Source organism: Schistocerca americana, chromosome 4, assembly GCF_021461395.2.
Source record: "Schistocerca americana isolate TAMUIC-IGC-003095 chromosome 4, iqSchAmer2.1, whole genome shotgun sequence".
Classification (NCBI taxonomy): domain Eukaryota; kingdom Metazoa; phylum Arthropoda; class Insecta; order Orthoptera; family Acrididae; genus Schistocerca; species Schistocerca americana.
The window spans coordinates 226839468-226860073 of NC_060122.1; the positions used below are offsets into that span (position 1 = coordinate 226839468).

General features: G+C 41.1%; 1 protein-coding gene across 1 annotated transcript in view; it reads right to left on the reverse strand.

The window, feature by feature from the left end:
• The window catches only part of LOC124613070 (transmembrane protein 245), a 255887-nt gene that overhangs the window by 197174 nt on the left and 38107 nt on the right, over positions 1-20606 (reverse strand). The window contains exon 5 of the mRNA XM_047141653.1: positions 12381-12505. Within this exon, the coding sequence (XP_046997609.1) occupies positions 12381-12505 (125 nt within the window). The remainder of the gene's footprint in view (positions 1-12380; positions 12506-20606) is intronic.

Here is a 20606-nt window from a genome sequence, read left to right on the forward strand (position 1 = left end):
CAAGTGGCGATGAGTCCACACCGCGTTCATAACTATACTGCCCTGATTTACTTGTGTAATGGCTTCGCCACAATCTCCAGATGTACTGTCCGAATTTTATCGCTTACAGAATCAGCAGACGCAGGCCTTACTGGATGCCCTTGGACAGCTCGTCCAGGGTCAACGTGCAATGCAAAACAATGCGGCAGCCGCCGCTTCACCGCTACCGCAGCCACAACAGGCAGTTGCACCAACTTTTCGTCCTTTTGATGCGGCACTGGAAAGCTGGACGGATTGGTCACGCCAATTTGGATTCCATCTCGCCGCCTACAGAATTCAAGGTAATGAGCGGCAGCCTTATCCTCTTTCGTCCGTCGGCATCCACACGTACCATGTGATAGTCAAATTATTTCCCTGACGCGACGTAGCAACTCTGTCCTACGACGAACTTTTGTCTGCATTAGACGCATATTTCAAAGAATCAGTCAATGTAGTTGCGAAATGGCATACCTTCTTTCGTACGAAACGTACGGCCGGTCAGACTAACAGGGAGTGGGTTGCAACCTTACTAGGGATTGTGCTTTTGATTGTCAATGTGGACTCCCTTATTCAGATACTATGGTGCGTGATGCAATTGCACAGAACGTTTCTGATGTTCGTATACGGGAACAGATTTTGAAACTAGTCAATCCCTCCCTTCAACAAGTGATGGACATATTGGATCGGCATGACACATTTGACTTTTCTCAGGAATCATTTGAAACTGCGCCCCCCGTGTGTCACTTTAACCGGCCAGCCGGGTGAGCTGCACGGAACAGTAAACAGTCCTCGCGCTTGGCCGCGCCAAAGCCACCTGGCTCTCAGCCACGTGTACCACGCCAGCAAGCAAATGCTGTGAAATCATGCCCGCGGTGTGCTACTAGACATTCGCGTGAGACTTGCCCGTCACGCCAGGCTATTTGCTTTTTCTGTAATAAAAAGGGCCATCTTCAAAGTGTTTGCCAGAAAAAGCTCAAATCGGAAGCTCAAAACCATTCCAGGCCCTTTGCTTCGCGCCGGAATCGAACCAAGGATGCTCAGGCTCGTGAAACTTCGCCTATGGAAATTCATGTAGTTCACTCCACTCCGCCCAGTGCTACTCTCTCTCACAGTGACTGTGTTCGTCCCACAAATAGTGTGCGTCGACATCGCCGGAAATCCCGTCAAGTCTCAAGTGATTCTGTACCAGTGTCAATTCACATTGCACGAGACAGTCGCTCTTGTCGTCAGCAGGACAATAAACTTTTAGTGGACTTGGACATTAACGGCAAAGTGATACCATTCCAGCTCAATACCGGAGCTGCAGTTTCATTGAGCAGCCACGACACGTACAAACAGCTGGGCACACCTCCGTTGCGTGCCGCACATGTTAAGTTAAGTAGTTATTTGGGACAAGCGATCCCTGTGTTAGGACAGTGCAGCCTTCTTGCAATACAAAGGACAAACAAAACATGTGTCATTTTACGTCCTTTGTTCTTCTTCTGCAGTGAACTTGTTTGGTCTCGATTTATTTCAGTTGTTTAACTTGTCTATAGTAAATCAGGTCCTATCAGTGAACCAGACTGTGCCTTCAGACAGTGCTTCTCGTCTCTGTGAGGAATTTGCAGACATTTTTGCACCGGGTCTCAGTTGCGCTAAGAACTATAAAGCACATTTGGAACTGAACGTAAATGCGCAACCGAAATTTTTCTGAGCACGCAATGTTCCCCACGCATTGCGTGATGAGGTCACAAAAACATTACACGATTTGGAATCACAAGGTCTAACTGAACTTGTGCAGGCTTCTCTCTGGGCATCCCCCTTAGTAATTTTGCAAAAACTTTCCAGAAAATTGAGACTTTGTGTGGACTTCAAGGCAACAGTGAATCTCCAACTAGTGACTGCAACTTTTCCTTTACCCCGCCCGGAAGATCTTTTTGACAAACTGTGCCCGGGTAAATATTTTTCGAAGTTGGACCTAGCAGATGCGTACTTGCAAATACCGGTGGACGAAGAATTCCAGCGCGTTTAGGTGGTTAACAAGCATCTTGGTTTGTATCGATTCAACCGACTGCCATTCAGATGTGCATCCGCCCCTGCATTGTTTCAGCAATATCTACAAACTGTTTGTGCATCGGTCCCTACTGCAGCAAACTATCTGGACGATATAGTGATCTCCGGAAAGACGGAAGAAGAACATTTAGCCAATCTCAGAACATTATTTCAGGTCTTGCGACAAAATGGTCTTTGCTTGCGGAAGGACAAATGTGTGTTTTTTGCTCGTGACTTACCATACCTGGGACATGTACTCAATGCCCAAGGCATACATCCCAGTCCCGAGCACCTCCGTGCCATACAAGACTTGCCTTCGCCGCAGAATTTGAAGCAGCTACAGAGTGTGCTGGGCAAAATCAATTACTATCATCGCTATGTGCGCCACACCTCTTCCATTTCAGCTCCGCTTCATCGCTTACGCCGTAAAGGTGTTTCGTTCGTCTGGACGACGGAATGCGAACGCGCTTTTCGCCAGTTGAAATCGGCGTTGCTTTCCAATACTTGCCTTACGCCATTCGATCCCCGGAAGCCCCTTTTGTTGATGGTGGATGCATCGGATTTCGGGATAGGTGCTGTGTTTGCGCACAAAGATGGTTCGCACGATCGCCCTTTTGCCTTTGCGTCTAAATTGCTCTCGTTTACGCAAAGAAATTATTCATAGATCGAGAAAAAAGCATTGGCTCTCATATTTGGTGTTACAAAGTTTCATGAGTTCTTGTATGGTCGTCACTTTACCATCATCACAGACCATAAACCGTTGACATCGCTTTTTCATCCGAACAAGCCTGTACCTCCACGTACAGCGCAGTAATTCATTCACTGGTCTATTTTCCTCTCGCAGTACCGCTACAATATCTTGTATCGGTCCACTGCTAAGCACGGAAACGCCGATGCGTTGTCCCGTTTGCCTGTTGCTGAGGATAGAGCATTCGATTCCTCCGAACTTGCTTGCATGTTCATTGATTCGAAAACCGATAACGTAGTGGAATCGTTTCCGATTGATTTTTGTCGTGTAGCTACAGCCACAGCTGCAAATCCTGTCCTTGCTACCATTCTGCATTTCGTTGCTACTCAATGGCCCTTGTCAAAGTCACGGATCGGGGATCTGTTGATTTGCCGATTTTTTGCTCACAAGGAGAGACTTTTTGTATGACGTGGTGTTTTTCTGTTGCGTTCTGATAATGATCAGTCCAGTGTCGTGGTCCCACGTTTCTTACAGTCCTCTGTCTTACAGCTTCTCCACCAAGGACATTGGGGTATAGTGCGAACGAAACGACTAGCTCGTCAGCACTGTACTTGGTTCGGAATCGATGCCGCGATTACGAATATGTGCTCTTCTTGCATGGTGTGTGCCGAACAACAATCAGCACCACCGCGAAAATTTTTTGTATGGCCAAAAGCCTCTTCCCCTTGGCAACGCTTACACATCGATTTTGTTGTTCCATTCTGGAATGCTCGATGGTTGGTTGTGGTAGATTCTTTCAGTAATTTTCCTTTTGTTGTCTGGATGTCTTCCACGACGTCATCTGCCACCATCCAAGCGTAATCCGCTATCTTTTGCATTGAAAGTCTACCACAGACTATTGTTTCCGACAATGGCCCACAATTCATGTCCGCAGAATTTCAGTCATTCTGCAAGGCCAATGGTATTCAACATCTGACGTCCGCGCCATTTTCGTCACAGTCAAACGGTGCCGCTGAACGATTGGTCAGGACTTTCAAGTCACAGATGTTGAAGTTGAAAGAGTCGCATTCTCGGGAGGACGCATTATTGCTCTTTTTGTCCTCGTATCGCTCTCAGCCCCGAGATGGTCGCTCGCTGGCTGAGTTGCTTCACAGTCGCCCTCATCGAACTTCGATGTCTTTGCTACATCTGCCGCATCAGGTTCCTGTGCAGCGGCAGACACCTGCTTTTGCTCCAGGCGACGTTGTCTACTACTGCAACTATGTATTTGGTTTTGGGGGCGTCTGGTGAGGTGCGTCGGCATCTCAATCAGCTGCGCCTCTGTCGTCGCACGGGATCTGCCGCTCCCCGTCTGCTTTCAGCGACGGTGCCGTCTGGTCAGCGCCCTGGGAACCCATCTACTGGCTCGCCTCAGCCCCAGGTGTTACCGACACTGCCTTCCATTTTGCCCCATGGCGACGCGACGCAGCCGCCGCCTGTTCTCCCGCCGGCGCCGCCCGCAGTGGACACGTCGCTGCATCCGCCAGGCGCCTCCCTGGGTCACGCGCCGCCGATCGCTTCCCGTGACCAGTTGTCCTCCGCCATGGAACTCTTGCCCGCTCCGGACCGTATGTCGTCTTCGCCCATCGGGTGCCCCAGCCCGATGGAGGTCGACCCTTCGGCCCCTCCTGTCTCTCTACGGGCGCGTACACCGCATGTTGGCGTGCACCCTGAAGCAAGTTTTCAAGCGTTTCCTAGCTCCCCTCCGTCCAAATGGCAGTGTGCGGGTGGCACAGCCTCGCCTGTTGTTAGGCTGCCCACCTCGTCGCACACGCCAACATGGGGTCCTCTCCACGGCGGGCAGAAGCCTTATGCCACAACCGTCCGCCGATTTGCGGGGGAGGAATGTGGTGTCACCACCAGACACCACACTTGCTAGGTGGTAGCCTTTAAATCGGCTGCGGTCCGTTAGTATACGTCGGACCCGCGTGTCGCCACTATCAGTGATTGCAGACCGAGCACCGCCACATGGCAGGTCTAGAGACACTTTCTAGCACTCGTCCCAGTTGTACAGCCGACTTTGCTAGCGATGGTTCACTGACAAATTACGCTCTCATTTGCCGAGACGATAGTTAGCATAGCCTTCAGCTACGTCATTTGCTACAACCTAGCAAGGCGCCATTACCAGTTACTATTGATGCTGTAAAACATGTACCGTCAAGAGCAATGTTCACCAATTATGGATTAAAGTTAAGTATTCCAGCAGCTATGTACTTTTTTTGCTAGTATAATTACCTTGTCCTGTTCCAGACCTCACGCCAGACTGCGTGAGCTTAAACGCGTGCCTTTCGGCTTCCTCATAGTGGATTGGCTGTCTTGCCAATCCACAACACATGGGATAGTGCATTATGAGTTCCTGCCTAACGGTTGCAGAGTCAATAAGGAATACTACCTGGAAGTTACATGCAATTTGTGTGAAGCACTCCAAAGAAAATGACCATAACTATGGCAAAACAGCTCGTGGAAAATGTGTCATGATAAAGCTTCCACTTACGCCTCAATGTTTGTTCGTGATTTTTTGGGAAAAATATAAAAACACACAAAGAACTGGCCTGCAAATCTCATATGAGAAAACCCAGTACATAGAAAGAGTGCCACAAGACAAATTGCCTATTGTGACAACCCATGGGAAAATCGCACAAGTACCACATTATAAGTACCTGGGGGAAATCATCCAGCCATCAGGGATCAACCTAAAGGCCAATGAGGAAAGAATAAAAAAACTACAGAAAGCATATAAACTCACGTGGAACTATTATAACAAAAAGTCCATATCCATTAACGCAAAACTGAAGCACTACAACACTGTCGTACTTCCGGAGGCACTGTATGCATCTGAAACAACACAAATAGGTGCGCAAACTAAAATCAAAGAAATAGAGAAACAAGAAAGGAAAATTCTCAGGAAAATTTTTGGCCCGATACAAGAGCAAGGAATCTGGAAGAAGAGACCAACATCAGAATTATATAAATACACAGACAAGATTACAGATACAATAAGGAAAAGAAGAATGCAGTTCTACGGACATATCCACAGGATGAATGAAAACAGAATTTCAAAGCGAATTCTTAAAGTCAACAACTCAGGCAGGGGAAAAACAAAATGGATAAAAAGAAGTTGAAGAGGACCTCAGACAAGCACACATAACAGTAAACGATGCAGAAAATAGAACTGAATTCAGGAACATCATCAAAAAACATAAATTTGACACCACAACCCAGAAGAGACCAGGATGCAAATGGACAGCGGAGCGAAAGAAACAACACAGTGAACACATGAAGAAAATTTGGACTCAGAAAAGGCATAAACAATCATCATAAAGGAATTCAAGTTCAAACACTCTCTTAAATGGGAATAATCAAAAATAATAATAATAATAATAAAATAAAAATGTTATTATGCCTCAGCCATTGCATTTGCTGTACATGGCCCCTATGACTTCTTTCTATTTCTGAGGTGGAAGAGAATCATGAAAGGACGTTGCTTTGCTACTATCAATGAGATAAAACCAGAACTACTGAATGAGTTGAACACCTTAACGAAAAGAGAGTTCCTCAAGTGCTTCCAAGAATGGAAAAAGAATTGGAAGAAGTGTACTACAGCTGAGGAGGATTATTCTGAAGAGGACAAAGTTGATGCTGATGAATAAATACAGATTCTTTAAGAAAAACAAAAATTCCCGTTACTTTCTGATCACAACTTACATATACCTACAGGATAAAACCAGGAGCTCCACGAGGCTGTTTCGAGATGATGATGTTTATAGGAAAGCTAAAAATCCAGAAGATGGTAGTGAAATACAGGAAGACGTATGGAAGTTCAATAACTGGAGGTGGGGTTCACAGTTGATGCTGAATGTAAATAAATGTAATGTACTACACATAAACGGGCCTAGACACACACTACTGATCACATATTACTGTCGGTGATAAACCTCTGAAAACTATAAAACCATAAAATGTATAGGAGTAACCATCCAGAGTGACATTAAGTGGAAAGACCACATAAAACAAATAGTAGATGCCAGACAGTGTCATTGGAAGAATATTCAGGAAATGCTATTCATCCATGAAAGAAGTGACTTAACAAAGCACCTGTAAGAATGATTCTTGAGTATTGCTCATCAAAGCTGTAATTTCATATATCTTTATTATACCGCACTACTAAGCTTCACTTCTGTGCCTGAGCTACGACACTAGTGTCCCTCATAATAACGTTAAGGGTAACACTGCAGTTACTGCCATAGGTTTCGGATGTTCTAATGGCCAAGAGTTTTGATTTATTGGGAGGTGAAATCTGCCTCTTTTCAGAACTTATACAGAATACTCCAGAAGGAAATGTTCTGAAACAGTTCCAAATCAATTGGGGATAAAAGCTTACGTTGGTTGTTTCTCCCTTCTTCTGCGGTACAACTGCAAACCAAAATATGTGAAATATATTGAAGTAAAGAGAGATTATATTGAAAAGTGGCAAACTGTTTTCTTTTTATGCCCTTCAAATGGTGATACAGTCAGAAACTTGTAGAACTACTCTGATAACTTAGACGAATGAAACAATCATGGGTATCTTTTATTACCTCATATGAGATTTAATCATAAATCACTTTCAATAAAACCTTATCGTAAGACTACAAAACAGTTTGGAAGCCAAATAACAGCAAATCAGGAGTAGTTGTACATCAGATTGAGGAATTATCCACTACGGAGACCCTCACCGCTTCTGTCCCTAGCTCCTTGTTGTTACTCATTATTTTGTTCAGCAAATAGTGCAAGTTTACTGCTTTTGTGTACAGCACTAGCACTGACTCTGACAATTCATCTCTCATATTAATATAGTGTTTAAAATCTTGAATTGCGTTACTGTTAACCCTCTGTCGGCAAACCTAACAAAACCGCCTTCATTTAATGTCACAATGCCAAAGACCCTTGGGAAATAATGGTAACCTACAATAATCAATAGATGCAAGGGGTTTATACTATTAATTCCTTGGGTCTTCATACAGAATGAAAACTTTACTGGCAGCACAATGTTCTTGTATACTCTATCTCAGATTTTTGTATTAATAATACATTTTTTCACTACGAAATAATTTGTCTTAGTTGGTCTACATTGCATAATTTCATTCAATAATATCATACAGAACAATTCCATCACCACCTTTCCCTTCCCGGGAGCGAAAAGACTTACATTGGAAGGAAAAAGGGACAGGTATACACTCGCACACTCACACATATCCATCCGCACATAACAGAAACAAGCAGACATACGTAAAGGCAAAGTTGCCACCGCTCATACCTCACCTGTCATTCAATAACATCTTTGCCTCTGTACTTCCGTCTCGACTGACACCTCTGCCCAAACTCTTTGCCTTTACATATGTCTGCTTGTGTCTGTTATGTGCGGATGGATATGTGTGTGTGTGTGCGCGCTAGTGTATACCTGTCCCTTTTCCCCTCCAAGGTGAGTCTTTCCGCTCCTGGGATTGGAATGACTCCTTACCCTCTCCTTTACAACCCACATCCTTTTGTCTTTCCCTCCCCTTCCCTCTTTCCTGATGAAGCAACCGTTAGTTGCGAAAGCTTGAAATTAGTGTGTGTGTTTGCATTTGTTATTGTTTCTATCCCGTACCAACGCTTTCGTTTGGTAAGTTACAGAATCTTTGTTTTTAGATATACTTATCCCACGTGGAATGTTTCCTTCTATTATATATGTTGTTGTTATGGTCTTCAGTCCTGAGACTGGTTTGATGCAGCTCTCCATGCTACTCTATCCTGTGCAAGTTTCTTCATCTCCCAGTACCTACTGCAGCCTACATCCTTCTGAATCTGCTTAGTGTATTCATCTCTTGGTCTCCTTCTACGATTTTTACCCTCCATGCTGCCCTCCAATACTAAATTGATGATCCCTCGATGTCTCAGAACATGTCCTACCAACCGATCCCTTCTTCTAGTCAAGTTGTGCCACAAGGTCCTCTTCTCCCCAATTCTATTCAATACCTCCTCATTAGCTATCTGATCTACCCACCTAATCTTCAGCATTCTTCTGTAGCACCACATTTCAAAAGCTTCTATTCTCTTCTTGTCTAAGCTATTTATCGTCCACGTTTCGCTTCCATAAATGGCTACACCCCATACAAATACTTTCAGAAATGACTTCCTGACATTTAAATCTATACCCGATGTTAACAAATTTTTCTTCTTCAGAAACGCTTTCCTTGCCATTGCCAGTCTACATTTTATATCCTCTCTACTTCAACCATCATCAGTTATTTTGCTCCCCAGATAGCAAAACTCCTTTACTACTTTAAGTGTCTCATTTTCTAATCTAATTTACTCAGCATCACCAGACTTAATTCGACTACATTCCATTATCCTCATTTTGCTTTTGTTGATGTTCATCTTATACCCTCCTTTCAAGACACTGTCCATTCCATTCAACTGCTCTTCCAAGTCCTTTGCTGTCTCTGACAGAATTACAATGTCATCGGCAAACCTCAAAGTTTTTATATCTTCTCAATCAATTTTAATTCCTATTCTGATTTTTTTTTTGTTTCCTTTACTGCTTGCTCAATATACAGATTGAATAACATCAGGGATACCCTAAAACCCTGTCTCACTCCCTTCCCAACCACTGCTTCCCTTTCATGTCCCTCAACTCTTATAACTGCCATCTGGTTTCTGTACAAATTGTAAATAGCCTTTCGCTCTCTGTATTTTACCCCTGCCACCTTCAGAATTTGACAGAGAGTATTCCAATCAACATTGTCAAAAGCTTTCTTTAAGTCTACAAATGCTAGAAACGTAAGTTTGCCTTTCCTTAATCTATTTTCTAAGATAAGTCGTAGGGTCAGTATTGCTTGACGTGTTCCAACATTTCTACGGAATCCAAACTGATCTTCCCCAAGCTCGGCTTCTATCAGTTTTTCCATTTGTCTGTAAAGAATTCGCGTTAGTATTTTGCAGCTGTGACTTACTAAACTGATAGTTCGGTAATTTTCACATCTGTCAACACCTGCTTTCTTTGGGATTAGAATTATTATATTCTTCTTGAAGTCTGAGGGTATTTCGCGTGTCTCATGCATCTTGCTCACCAGATGGTAGAGTTTTGTCAATTAAGGGATCTGACATTCCACGCTCCGATCCGTAGAACACCAGTTTTCTTTCTCCTGATAACAACGTCCTCTTGAGTAGTCCCTGCCCGGAGATCCGAATGGGGAACTATTTTACCTCCGGAATATTATACCCAAGAGGACGCCATCATTATTTAATCATACCATAAAGCTGCATGCCCTCGGGAAAAATTACAGCTATAGTTTCCCCTTGCTTTCAGCCGTTCGCAGTACCAGAACAGCAAGGCCATTTTGGTTAGTGTTACATGGCCAGATCAGTCAATAATCCAGACTGTTGCCCCTGCAACTACTGAAAAGGCTGCTGCCCCTCTTCAGGAACCACATGTTTGTCTGGCCTCTCAACAGATACCCCTCCGTTGTGGTTGCACTTACGGTACGGCTATCTGTATCGTTGAGGCATGCAGACCTCCCCACCAACAGCAAGGTCCATGGTTCCTGGGGGAGGATATAAAGCATTACCGGAAAAATAAGGTGGTCAGAATAAAATGCCACCTCCAGCTGCTCATACAACTGACAATACTGGTCATCACTGACAGTCCGTATTGTCCCTTATGTTTCACTTGGGAAAATAAACTGCTTTCTTTTAAGTAACCAACCTTAAAGTACACAGTTATAACAGATATGAAGACGACATCATTATGAACAAAGAAATTTGTCACTGATGCATGGAGATGTTAGATATGATGGTACTATTTTTTTTTTCAACTTTTTCAGCAGAGTATAATATAAAACAGGAACTCATTCCTTATGTACTGAAAATGTTATTTATATGATATTTGCAGAACTTACACCCTGGATGCAGTTTCTTGTGAAGTGAGGGCATGTGAAATTATTTTTGGTGATCCATCAGTCAGATGGGGATGTTACGCTTGGCAGCCCCACCACTAAATCAGAAAGCATTAACTTGCTTCCTATTGTTTCTGAAATGTGGTGATTCTGCATAACTTAAGGGCTACAAAGATAAATTAACATATTACCAACTCAGTGGAAATAAATGAAAGTGTGGGAGCTTGTTACCAGAGGTCTCCCAGTCGTGCGCAGAAAGATGGATGTCACGTGGCTTGAGATTAACATGGCTACAGTGCCAAATGGGGCAGGCTCTGCACGCCAGGCAATCGGAGGAATGGGAAAAAGACAGAGTTCGTCAATCAGCAAGCAGTTACGGTGCACTGTGACGGTATTCTTCATTACAATGTGGCCCGGAGACAACATTTAGATGACTTTATACTAGAAAGATTCATCACGAAACTGAGGAGGGGGACAAAGTGTGACAAGAGTAGCGTAGGAGATTGGTATTGCTCACAGCATTGTTTCAAGTGTGTGGAGAGCATTCTGAACAACACACACTGCTGCCCAAAATACAAGAGGTGGTTGACCACGGTCCACTGTAGCAACACATCACTGCAATATTGTGCAAAAGACCAGAAGAGGCCTCACATCAAACAGCACGTGTAATTGCAACCTTATTTAACAGAACTGCAAAGCATGCAGTCTTGTACTTCACAGGGGCATGGAAACTGCATGGGGATGGTCTCTTGCTCGATGACCATGTTTTGTGTTCCATTAACACCTACACAATGGTGGCACAAGTTACAATGACGCCAAGAGTACAACGACTGAGCCAACAAAAACTGGGAAGGTACGCTCTTCTCAGATGAGAGTAGATTCAGTCTGTGTAATGAATCTGGATGTATCCTCATATCGTGAGAAGTGGGTACATGCACTGCACCCATGAACATTGTCGAACATGGCCGTTTTGGTGGTCCAGGTGTTATGGTGTGGGGTCTACTGAGCACCCACATGTGGTCAACAAGGTTTAAGTTGGAGATCAGGCAGGACAGTCCATTCACCGAAGGCCTGTTGGCGGAAAGCTTAATTGTTTAGCTGTCTCTTCGTTGTGAGTGTCTGCAACTCAACATCTCCACTACATGGTGAGTAGCAACCTATCTTTTTAAAAATATTCACACAATGTAAAAATGTTAAGCACTGAGCTCAGTGTGTAGCCTGTCTGCTAATCAATGTGTCATCTTTACATAAGGATTCAGTTACTTGGTGTTTGGTATTCAAAATGTAACCATCCATGTGAGTGAGGTCATGTCCTATAATTAAATGATAACTTCTATGTCAGTGTGAAGCTAGTCAAACAGTACATGCACTATGTTATTTGTCAGCCAGTGCCCAGTAGTTGAAGTGTGAAATTAATATATTACCTCTTTAAAAGTGCTGTGAAAACACTCCTAGACTAGGTAAAAGTGGTGAGCTGTGATATATTAACTATCTAAAATCATGAATACAAGCTGAAGAATATTCATTTCTGCAGTTTTGTACATATTAAACACAACTGTTCACCAAATTTATCAATCACAGAATTATGAACAAATTCCAAAAGACTTCAGGGACATAATTATGGTTCAGTAACACTTCAACTCTCACTGTGATGAAGAGCAGGCAATATCATGAATGTGGAGAAATACCTTGTATAGGCCAATCACAGGAGCAGGAAACAGAGCATTTAGCCGCTCGGTGCACCAGTTTTCAACTGAGCTGTATAGGATGTATATATTGTCTTTCAGTATAGCCCACACTCCAAAATAGTGACCTGGAAGGAAATTAAAAAAATGTTATACATCAATATGATAAAAATGCTGCTGAGCCCTGGAAAACATTAGTGATGGTTTATATCAATTTCATGTAATTTTAGAAAATCACAACAAACACAAACTTCTAATCACTCAAACACAAAAAACAATCCAGAACTTTTGGCAGTGATCAAAGGCATGTACTTAATAGCTATGAAAGCATTGTACTCAACTAGTTATGTTTCGTTATAGGCCTCATTCAGTATTTTACTGTACCACCAATTATTTTAACAGTTAATTTATCTGAAAACTGTATCACTTCTGCATACTGGACAATGGAGACACTACACTGAAAACCAGCTTGTTTTCTTTGATGGAGTAAAATCCAATGTTTTTTCTGTGTCACTGCTGATAATTTTTGTGAACATCTTGTACATTACGGAGAAAGATACTGATACGTCTATAGTTTTTTGGCTTGTCTGTCTTCTTCCTGATGAAGTAGAATAACTACGGTATTGTTCCAGTTTTGGAGACTTTTCTTCCTTGCTTTATGGGGATAAAAGGTGGTTGCCTGTGGTTAATTTCACGTGAAATCACCCAGTGGCCGTTGCCCTTATGTCACAGATTTTTCTGAAAATTTGGTGTAAGAATCTACATAATGAGTTAGGGTTAAAATATTTTTTCTGGAATTTTTTGACCAAAATTGTAATTAGGAGACCATTTTGAAATGTGGGCCCCTTCTACCAACTGGTGTTGAGAAACCAAGTGCCTCGTAAGTTTGTAACCACTATAACTTCTTTATTTATGAATCACTTTTATTCAACTTGGTGACATTGGAAAGTAAAAGAATACAGCTATAATATAAAAATTATTAAAGTGCTGTGTGTAAGCAAAAAATGTTTGAAAATTTGTAATTAATGTAATTACTCACCATTTTTTTCAAATTTCAGGAATTTTTTTTCAGCAGAATCACAAGTCTCACCATCTGAATTTTTGTTTCAAATAATTCCTACTGCCATACTTTTCAACATTAAAAAAATCAGAAGGGTGTTTGTCCTCTATTCTTAGATCTTATACTTTTTCAATAGTGCTGTAATAACTAATTGCTTCAAATAGCTAATCAACAATACAAGAAACAACAATGAAAAATTCAGTCTAGCAGCAACTCTCACATGCAACCCTGGCCGTGTTTGTTAGGTTTTTGTGAGTCTGTGCACTTTATATATATATCTGAAGGACTTTTTTGTCTTGATTTTGTGCTTCTTACATAAATAGCCATTCTGTCTGGTTCCATAATGTGAATATTAGAGATCACTTAATAAAGTAGTCATTAACTCTTTCACATTTCTCCCTTGAAGATTCTTCATAGTACATTCTTGACTAATTAGAGAACAAGAAAAAGTTTCAAACCATCCAGTTCTTTTCTGCAACATATACAGTTGATTAAAAATCACAATGGAAAACAAATGTTCTTTTGTTTTGTGTCAGCAGTTGTGTGTCAGAAGAAAAGAAGTAGCAGTGAAGAGCTTGATTTAACAGATATGTCAAGCCTGAATCAAGCTGATATTGAATTATTGAAGCTAAGAAGCACCTGTGAAAGTATTGAGTGTGTTTGTTCTTCTCACAAAAGGCTCTATTTGGGAACATTTGAAGACAGACAAAGAATTTGCTGTGACCCTTTTAAGAAGAATGGCAAAAAGCCTGCTAAGAAATCTTTGAAACCTATTTCTTAAACAATGGCAAGAAAATACAAAACCCTTGGACATATCCCAGGTAACAAGCTGTGCATAACATGCCGTAAGGACATTTTATCTCCTATGGGGAATAACCTTCCAGGGATGGATGAATGTGAAGTTGAAGATCAAGAATATACACCAGATCCATCTACAGCTCTTCAATAATTTAATGAAAGTTGTGAATTACTTGAAATTTCACCATTTAAGGTTACCAAGAGAGTACAAGACAGGCAGGAATACCTCGGGCCTACTCTAAACACCATCCCACAGGTGGGAGAGGGGGGGGGGGGGGGGGAGGGGGGTGTACTTACCCTTCTCCATATCTTTTTAAAATTGTAGTTACTTTTAACTATCCAATATTTTACAAGTAACGTTGCTTATAAAGCTAGCTTCAAGATATAGAACACTCAGAAAAATTGTCAGTAAGTTTATTCTGTTTTTTATTTATGTTTCTCGTAATGAGACATGAGAAGGAATGATTGAAATGTATTTTAAAGAAATTTTTTATCATCAAGACTGCATTGCTCTCCTTTGACACTCGATGGTTATTAAAATTCACAAAATATAGTAGAATTGCCCCCACCCCCATGAACTGTGAACCTTATCATTGGTGGGGAGGCTTGCGTGCATCAGTGATACAGATAGCCGTACCATAGGTGCAACCACAATGGAGCGGCATCTGTTGAGAGGCCAGACAAATGTGTGGTTCCTGAAGAAGCGCAGCAGCCTTTTCAGTAGTTGCAGGGGCAACAGTTTGGATGATCGACCTGGCCTTGTAACATTAACCAGAATAGTGTTGCTGTACTAGTACTGTGAACTGCTGAAAGCAAGGGGAAGCTGCAGCCGTAATTTTTCTCGAGGGCATGCAGCTTTACTGTATGAATAAATTATGATGGCAGCCTCCTGGGTAAAATATTCCAGAGATAAAATAGTCCCCCATTCGGATCTCCAGGTAGGGACTACTCAGGAGGACGGCATTATCAGGAGAAAGAAAACTGGCATTCTACGGATCGGAGCATGGAAGCAGATCACTTAATTGGGCAGGTAGGTTACAAAATTTAAAAAGAGAAATGGATAGGTTAAAGTTATACACAGTGGGAATTAGTGAAGTTCGGTGGCAGGAGGAACAAGAGTTCTGGTCAAGTGAATACAGGATTATAAATACAAAATCAATTAGGGGTAATGCATGAGTAGGTTTAATAATGAATAAAAAAAATAGGAGAGTAGGTAAGCTACTACAGACAGCGTAGTGAACACATTATTGTAGCCTAGATAGACATGAAGCCCATGCATACCACAGTTTATATGCCAACTAGCTTCACAGATAATAAAGAGATTGATGAAATGTATGATGCGACAGAAGAAATTATTCAGATAGTTAAGGGAGACAGAAATTTATAGCACGGGGGACTGGAATTCGATAGTAGAAAAAGAAGAAAGAGAAAAGTAGTAGGTAAATATGGAATGGGGGCAAGGAATGAAAGAGGAAGCAGCCTAGTAGAATTTTGCACAGAGCATAACTTAATAATAGCCTAATACTTGGTTTAAGAATCATGAAAGAAGATTGTATAGGAGGAAGAAGACTGGAGACAGTGGAAGGTTTCAGATATATTATATAATGGTAAGACAGAGATGTAGGAACCAGGTTGAAAATTAGAAGACATTTCCAGGGGCAACCGTGGACTCTGCTCACAATTTGTTGGTAATGAACTGTAGATCAAAACCGAAGAAACTGCAAAAAGGTGCAAAAGAGATGAGACGTAGAAATCCGTGGGTAAGAGGGCTAGTAGAAATCCATGGGTAATACAAGAGTTGCTGAATTTAATTAATGAAAGAAGAAAATATAATAATGCAGTAAAAGAAATAGGCGAAAAGGAATACAAATGTCTCAAAAATGAGATCGACATGAAGTGCAAAATGGCTAAGCAGGGATGGCTAGATGACAAATGTAAGGATGTAGAGGCATATATCACTAGGGATAAGGTAGATGCTGCCTACAGGAAAATTAAAGTGATCGGAAAAAAGAGAATCACCTGTATGAATATCTAAAGCTCAGATGGAGAACCAGTTCTAAGCAAAGAAGGGAAATCAGAAAGATGGAAGGAGTATATAGAATGTCCATACAGGGGCAAAGTGCTTAAGGGTTCTATTATGGAAATGGAAGAGGATGTAGATGAAGATGAAATGGGATATATGATACTGCATGAAGAATTTGACGGGGCACTGAAAGACCTAAGTTGAAACAAGGCCGGGAGTAGACAACATTCCATTAGAACTACTGATAACCTTGGGATAACCAGCCGTGACAAATCTCTACCATCTGGTGAGCAAGATGTATAAGACAGGCAAAATACCCTCAGATTTCAAGAACAATATAATAATTCCAATCCCAAATAAAGCAGGTGTTCACAGGTGTGAAAATTACTGAACTATCAGTTTAGTAAAGTCACGGCTGCAAAATACTAACATGAATTATTTGCAGACAAATGGAAAAACTGGTAGAAGCCAACCTTGGGGAAGATAAGTTTGGATTCCATAGAAATGTTGGAACACACAAGGCAATACTGACCCTATGACTTATCTTAGAAGATAGATTAAGGAAAGGCAAACCTAAACTTCTAGCATTTGTAGACTTAGAGAAAGCTTCAGACAATGCTGGCTGGAATACTCTCTTTCAAATTCTGAAGGTGGCAGGGGTCAAATACAGGGAGCAAAAGGCTATTTACAATCTGTACAGAAACCAGGTGGCAGTTATAAGAGTCTAGGGGGCATGAAAGGGAAGCAGTGGCTGGGAAGGGAGTGAGACAGGGTTGTGGCCTATCCCCGATGTTATTCAATCTGTATATTGAGCAAGCAGTAAAAGGGGGGGGGGGGGGGGGGGGGGGGGGGGAGAGAAAAAAAAAAAAGAAAAAGAAAAAAAAAAAGGAATTAAAATAGATTGAGAAGATATAAAAACTTTGAGGTTTGCCGATGACATTGTAATTCTGTCAGAGACAGCAAAGGACCTGGAAGAGCAGTTGAACAGAATGGACAGTGTCTTGAAAGGATATAAGATGAACGTCCACAAAAGCGAAACGAGGATAACGGAATGCAAGCGAATTAAATCAGGTGATGCTGAGGGAACTAGATTAGGAAATGAGACACTTAAAGTAGTAGATGAGTTTTGTTGTTTGGGGAGCAAAATAACTGGTGATGGTCGAAGCAGAGAGCATATAAAATGTAGACTGGCCTGGCAATCGCAAGGAAAGCATTTCTGAGGACGCGAAATTTGTTAACACTGTGTAAAGACTTATGTGTCAGGAAGTCTTTTCTGAAAGTATTTGTATGTAGTGTAGCCAGGTATGGAACTAAAACATGGACAATAAATAGTTTAGACAAGAATAGAGTAGACGCTTTAGAAATACGGTGCTACGGAAAAATGCCGGAGATTATATGGGTAGATGATGTAACTAATGAGGAGGTACCGAATAAAATTGGAGAGAAGAGAAATTTGTGGCACAACTTGACTAGAAGAAAGGATTGGTTGGTAGGACACATTTTTAAGTTGTGGCTACAATAAACACTTTTAACCTAATGCTTAATAAAAAGGAGATAGAAGTAACTACCAAAATTTTAGAGGGATTCCTTCCCGGAGACAGCATGCAAGACTTATGCTGGATCCTGATTAGCACATTCAAAATAAGGTCACAATGTTTATTAAGTCACGAATGAAATGGATTTCCTTGAAGAAAATGACAACGGACACTGTATTTGTGATGAAACAGGTCACTGAAAAACATAAAAAATTTAAACATGAGAGCCAGTAAGCATTTTTGGTCCAGAAAAAGTGTTTGATAAAGTTAACACAGATAAAACTGCAGAGCATAATAATGAGTGCCCATTCCATTTAATAAACAACTTAAAAAGCTTACACAAGAACACAACAATCACATTAGATATGAATGGAGAGCTGACAGCACTAGGGCTGTAAGACAAGAGTATAACAGCATTTTAACCACACTTTTTAATAAATATATAAACAGGGTATATACGTGGACAAGGAAAAAAAAGTCCCGGATTTTTTCCAGATTTCCCGGTTAAAAATACACTTTCTCCCGGATGAAAATACACTTTTTACGTGTTAAGTAACAGTATACTTTAAAAGTTTCAAGAATTACTGCAACTAATGGCCAGTATACTTTTCCTCAGAGCTGTAAAACTTATCAATCCTTTCAATGGTTGTGGTTTTACACACCGGCATAGAATTTCCCAGCACTTTAGAAAACGAAACTCAGGGGAAAAAACACGTTTTGGAAAGATGTCTGATGTGCAGCAACACATACACTGCATATTTCGTATTACGAAAGTATAAATTCGAATTCTACTAAACACTGCATGTTACTTTCCAAAGGATTGAAACCGACATTGCAATGCATTTTTGTAAGCCAGTCGTAGCTCATGTCAAGCGATCTCGCCAGTCGATGACAGCGGGTATTCAGAGCATAGGACACGTGATGTAGTCAGCCAATGGCAACATCACTGTTAAGTAGCACGAACACACAAATAGGAAAAGGTAATGGTTTAAATTGATGTACATAGTGTTGCTACAACAAAAGAAAAGCCTTTACGTATAGCATTGGTCTCTAAGATTAATAAGCTTCAAGAGAAGCTAAGCTTTCACACATAATGTTGATCTTTTCTGAGCGTGTTACACTTTAAGGTACATCACAAAAAAATGCCAGTAAAATTTTTAACAATGACATAAATGTCTGATCTTCTGGGCTCGAAAATATTTTAAATGGTCATCCTCAAAGATTTGATTTTTGAATGAGAGTCAAATGCTCTGTGATTTAAGAAATTCATCAGACATTCGCACTCAGAGTTCATCTTGTGTAAAAGGAAATTTACTTTACTTGAAAGTAACACTTTTCAAACAACCATTCAGAATATTTTCCCGCGACCTGTTAGAAATAGATTCGTTTCAGCAGTTGCACCAGATGACAGGTGTCGCCATGCTTGCGCAGCTACAATAACGTGTACAACATTAAAAGAGCTTACATTATTTCATAAAAGAAAACATTAGAGGATACTCCAAGAGCATGGGAATTATGCGAACCATACTAAAATGTATAATTCGGCTTAAAGTGCACATTTGTATGTGCAGATTCAGATATAATTTTCTTGGAGTACCAGTACTGTATTATCTCAGGTTTAGTTCTTTATTAAGGCATAATAACCATGCGTGCTAGAAGATGAAAATGTGAACTTGAAATGCAGCGAACAGTTGAAACTTGCCAATAGCGTGGAATTAAACACTTCGTATCAAATAAATTGACTGCCTCAGCAGAAAAGATTAATAAAAGTCAAATTTCTTTAACAAACTGAAAAAAATAACTTCATTGTTCCGCAAGCCGATTAACGCTTGACTGTCAGAAAGGTGGAAACAAAATAAAATATGGAACCAATAACATATTTTAGCCTTCCGTAATTATGTGAATGTATTTCAATTCACTTTATAGCTCCCAGTCACAGAAATCCGTTTTGTTTTCATTTGACGGGAGAGCAATAAAAAAAGAGGAAACAGCGAGATCACTTAAAGTAAATACGGGTCACGTGGAGACTACCACGTTCCCACTACAACTCAGACTGATCTGTGCATCAGGTCCGGATCTACGGTATTTCCGGACCAGGGCAATATTAGATAGTGGCGCCTCCTCCCTCGAGCGTTTGAGGTAGGACGCCAAAAATTCAAAAAATCGACTTTTCAAAAATATCTTCATTTTGTAGTGCACTTGTTTCTTAAGAGTCTGATACATAAAACATATACGTTTGAGGGAACGTAAGACAGGTTATTTGGTCTTAAGTGTGCCGAAGTGCAGTGCCACGCCTCTTCACACAGCATTCTTTCACCGCACGTCTCTATGTTTCGTTCCGTGGAATTCAAACATATAAAATTTTGTAATGGGTGCCACCAAACTATATTCAGGTCAGTGGAAATTAAAATGCCCTGTGGTGCCTCTTCTGCTCCCAATCGGCTGTTTTGACATCCTGCCCTTCTTTTAAAAAATCTCGCAATAATAACCGGCAGAACAAGAACTCTTCAGAAAATATGCACTCTTTATTGCCTATTAGCTAATAACTTGCTGTTTTGTGTGACATAAAATTAATTATAGGATACATAAATTCAGAAAAGACTAGAGACAAGCAAGACAGTACACATTTCATCAATCCTTTGGTCCTACCAATTTTTTTCTCTCTAATCTTGCCACAGTGTTATATGGCATACTTTCCTTTCTGGGAAAGGATCTAGTACCTCATCAAAGTTCGTCAACACTTTGCTACATGAAAAAACGAAATGTTGTTGTCTAATATTAGAAAAGCTGTCTATACAAACAGTACCAAGACT